This window comes from Rhinopithecus bieti, unplaced genomic scaffold (assembly GCF_001698545.2).
Source record: "Rhinopithecus bieti isolate Rb0 unplaced genomic scaffold, ASM169854v2 scaffold_2294, whole genome shotgun sequence".
NCBI classification, from domain to species: Eukaryota; Metazoa; Chordata; class Mammalia; order Primates; family Cercopithecidae; genus Rhinopithecus; species Rhinopithecus bieti.
Genome location: NW_016803705.1, coordinates 596,673 through 600,455, shown reverse-complemented (window position 1 = coordinate 600,455; position 3,783 = coordinate 596,673). Strand labels below are relative to the sequence as shown.

The following is a 3,783-nucleotide window of genomic DNA, read 5'->3' as shown; positions in this document are numbered from 1 at the left end:
GCGCTCGGCGCACGCGACGCCGCCCCCGCGGGCCCCCGGACGCCAAGCGCGCTGCGGCCCCGGAATCCGCCGCCCGCCACGGGCTGCCAGACGCCCGCAACTTTCCCGGTTCCCAGCGCTCCGATTCCCTCAGACTTACCCTGTCACAACAGGCGCCATCTTCCACAAACTCTCGCCAAAACTCCAACCCTCGCGAGATTCCCCCCGACGCCTTCCCTGGTCCCTCTCCCCCGCCCCTTCCCTTTTTCCTCACTCCTCGATTCCACCCAGCCCCCGCGCTCCCTTTCCCCTCGCCGCCGCCGCGAAGAGCCAGACGCCTCGCGCCGCCCGCAGAGTAGGGGATCCTGCTCGCTGCTTCCCCTGGAAACCTACCCAAGCGATGGAGCATGCGCAGGCAGCTCCTCCGCGGGCGAGCCCTCCGTGTGGTCCATGGGGAGCGCTCCGGTTATCCAGGTTTTGGGACGCGCCTTGAGGAACGTACGTGGAGACTGAGGAAAACCGGAGGGGATTACTACGGGGACGGGGAATAGAGGGGTCAGGAGGCGGGGCCGAGGAGAAGGGAGGAGGGGTCCTGGGAAAATGGGCCGCGTTTCACAGGCCTAGATGAAACACCTCCTCAATGGGTGTTTTCCAAGCGGCTTCCCGCTCACTCTGGGTTCCCAGCTCCTTTCATTCATTCAAACGTTCCCTGGGCGCCTCCTTTATGCTAATCTCGGGGTTAGGTGCAGGATGGTCAGAGGTGCCTGGGGTTCGGGCAAGTGACACGTCGGGAACTGTCTTCATTCATTACACCCCCCCCCCATGCTAATGAGGCGGCCCTTCCAGAGCTCCGCAAACGGAAAACTTTTGCAGTTGATCTCTCTCGCCTTAGCGTTCTCCTTGGGTGTGAAATGAGGTCAAGCCAAGGCCTCTGGCAAAGACACCCCTAATGGCCACCTCGCAGACACACGCCAGGGCGCAGAGTAGTTCTCTCCAGAAGGGAAAACTGCCTTGGAATTGAGAGCCACATTCTCCCACCTCCGAGTCGGGCCAGAGGCCCTGATCAAAGCTCTTGCAGCTCGCGTGCCACATGGCCTAAGACTCCATCGCACCCGCCACCGTGTGTGAGCCCAGGTGTGTGTTGAGGGCACTACTGCACAGGGAACCGGGCCACCCGAGGGCCTGGCACAGCCGAAGACGCTGCCGGCTGCCCGAATCGCTCTTCAGGCGGCCTGATCCTGGAAGCCCCCGGGCGAACCTGGCCCAGCCGGGCGTTGAACAGTAAGGTGCAGAGTCCGAACCGCGCCCCCTCCTCCTACCTGCAGCCCCCCCATTTTCCCCCTCCTTTGCCCTTTCCTTTTCCTAGAGATTCCCAATCCAGCACTGACTCCTGCAGGGAGCCCCAAAACCCGGAGAACTGGAATTCGCCACCGGGAAACCTGCTGAAGGCGCTGCAGGATTGGCGCGGCCCGCGCGAGCGGCACTGCGCATGCACCCAATGCGGGCAGTCGAGTCTCACGCTACACCTCCTTCCCACCGCCTTCCACTACTCGGCTCAGACACAACACGGCCGTGGGAAATTTCCTAAACCTCGCGAGAACGTGCCCCCTGTTGCCTAGGCTTTCGCCCCAAATCTCGCGGAGCCAAGGCAGGACAGGTGTTTGTTTAGAGCAGCTCCGGGCGCCGTTCGTGCCGCGCGTGCCCGGGAGGCGGGCGGCGGGCGGCGGGCGCGATGGGAAGGGAGCGGCTAGCCGCGGAGGCGGGGCGGGAAGGCGCGTGGCTGGGAGCACGGGGCGGAGGGCGGCGGGGAAGGAGACGCGACGTCTCGCACACACGCACACGCCCTCTGACGCTGGGTGGAAGACGAGGGGTGGGGAGCCTCGAAGGGAAGAAGGGGAAGCCAGGAGGTTGGAAGTTGCTCCCGGTACGGAGAGTGAGAGGTCAGGCTCTAGGGCAGGAGGAGCCCCAGGCCGATCTCCCCGGGAGGTTTCCTGTCGCCCTCCACAAGCCGGGTACTTTCCTAAAACGTGTTAGACGCCGCGCCCCCCGCCTCCGGGAGCTGAGAGACAGCCCCCAGAGTCGGGTTTGAGTCATGCCTTGAGTCACCTAGTCTGGCCACCACTTCACTTATTTTGAAACAAGTTCTGATTCCTTAGCTACTCTACTTTAGCAATTAGTTGTTTTCTTTCTAATCTACCCGCTGGCCCTGTGAGCTGGGTAGAAAAATAAACAGCTCTGCGCTCTCGCATTGTTGCCTGGTATGGATTCTTGCTCCCGTTTAAGGACACGATTTTTTAAATTTCTTCTCAATCTCTTCTTAACACTTTGAAGTAATCTTACAAATCAGTTTCTGTTCTGTTTTTTCCTCCCACTAATACGGCTTTTTTGCTTTCCTTCACCTTTCCGTATTTTTGTTGCAATTTCCCATTTTACATATTGCTGCGGCAGGTGCTATAGTAACTGCCGTTTTAAATGCATCCCTTACTTTTGGATCATTTATCCAGTGAGTTCCTGATTACATTCTTCAATCAGCCACGTTTCAGATTGGCCCTGATGTGGTTTCTGTACCAGCCTTAGCCTGGCATTATCTAGGAACCAGTGTCTTCCTGCTGATGTCACAGACCCGCAAATGTAGAGTTGAATTGAATTTTGGTATTTGGAGGACAGTGAGTTCTCTAGTAGGAGGAAACCCAGCTTTTTAAGTTGTTTTCAAGGTTTTAGGGGTGTGTGTGTGTGTTTGCCAATTCTTTTGATTATATTCATGCAGAAAACAGATTTAAAAGCATTTAGTGCAATATCTCAGTGCAGGTCTGGTTTGGAACAGGATAGCTCAGGAGGAGGAGAAAGCCTTTGGTGCACATATTCCTTGGAGCTGGCATCCCAAGAAGGTATTTCAGTCATGGCCTAGTCCAGATCACTGATCTAATTTGAAATCATGACCTTCTGAGAGCCCCAGCGACCTTGGGAAGCCATGGTAACCGCAAGTGTAATAACAGCTCCCCGTTTTTGCCCTAAAACATGCTCCATCCGCAGCCCTCCCCCATCTCAGGGAAGGACAACTCCATTCTTCCACCGATGTCAAGAACCTTGGAGTCCTTGCCTCCTTTCTCACTCACACCCAAGATACGACTGGACGGAAAATCATACTGGCTCCACCTTCAGAATATACTCACAGTCATAAATACTGTCACACCTCTTTGGCTACTAGACTAGTCTAACCTATCTTATTTCCCACCAGGGTTAAGGAAGTTCCCTAACTGGTCCTCCCTTCTTCCATTCTTGCTTTCCCTCAGTCTGTGCTAATAGAGCATTCTCAGTAGTCCTCTAGAACTCCTCCATGACTTTCCCATTTCACTATGAGGACCTAGACAATGTTGCCTACTGCCAAACCCCCCTGACCTCTCTGCCTTCACCTCCTCCTCTACCCCTCACTCCGTGGGCTCTCACTGGCTGCCTTCCTTACTGTTCCTGGAATGCCCCAGGCACACACTCAGCTCCAAACCTTTGCTTTTTCCACTACCTGGAATGCTCTTCCCGCATATAGCTTATTCCCTCACCCCTTTCTTGTCTTTGCCTGATGTCATCTCCTCAGGGAGGCCTTCCCTGACACCCTTCCCAAGAGGGACCCCCATACTCCTTATCCCCCTTTCTGCTTGATTTTGTCCATGGAACCTATCATTAACTAACATAACATACATAACATTTATCATACTTGTGTGTTGTCTTTACTATCTGCCTCCTTCCATCGTAATGTAATTTTTTTTTTTTTTTTTTTTTTTTTTTTTTGAGACGGAGTCTCGCTCT

At 55.3% G+C, this 3,783-nt stretch overlaps 1 protein-coding gene across 2 annotated transcripts in view; it reads right to left on the bottom strand.

Annotated features, from left to right (window-relative positions):
* The window catches only part of RBPJ (recombination signal binding protein for immunoglobulin kappa J region), a 118,280-nt gene extending 116,093 nt beyond the window's left edge, over positions 1–2,187 (bottom strand). The window contains exon 1 of one of the 2 annotated variants that reach the window (XR_001881463.1): positions 140–2,187. Coding sequence is in view for 1 of the 2 variants with exons in the window: in XM_017851915.1 (XP_017707404.1) it covers positions 140–159 (20 nt within the window). In the remaining variant the exon portion in view is untranslated. The remainder of the gene's footprint in view (positions 1–139) is intronic. The other variant, XM_017851915.1, reaches the window with a different exon arrangement.
* Positions 2,188–3,783: the final 1,596 nt, after the last annotated feature.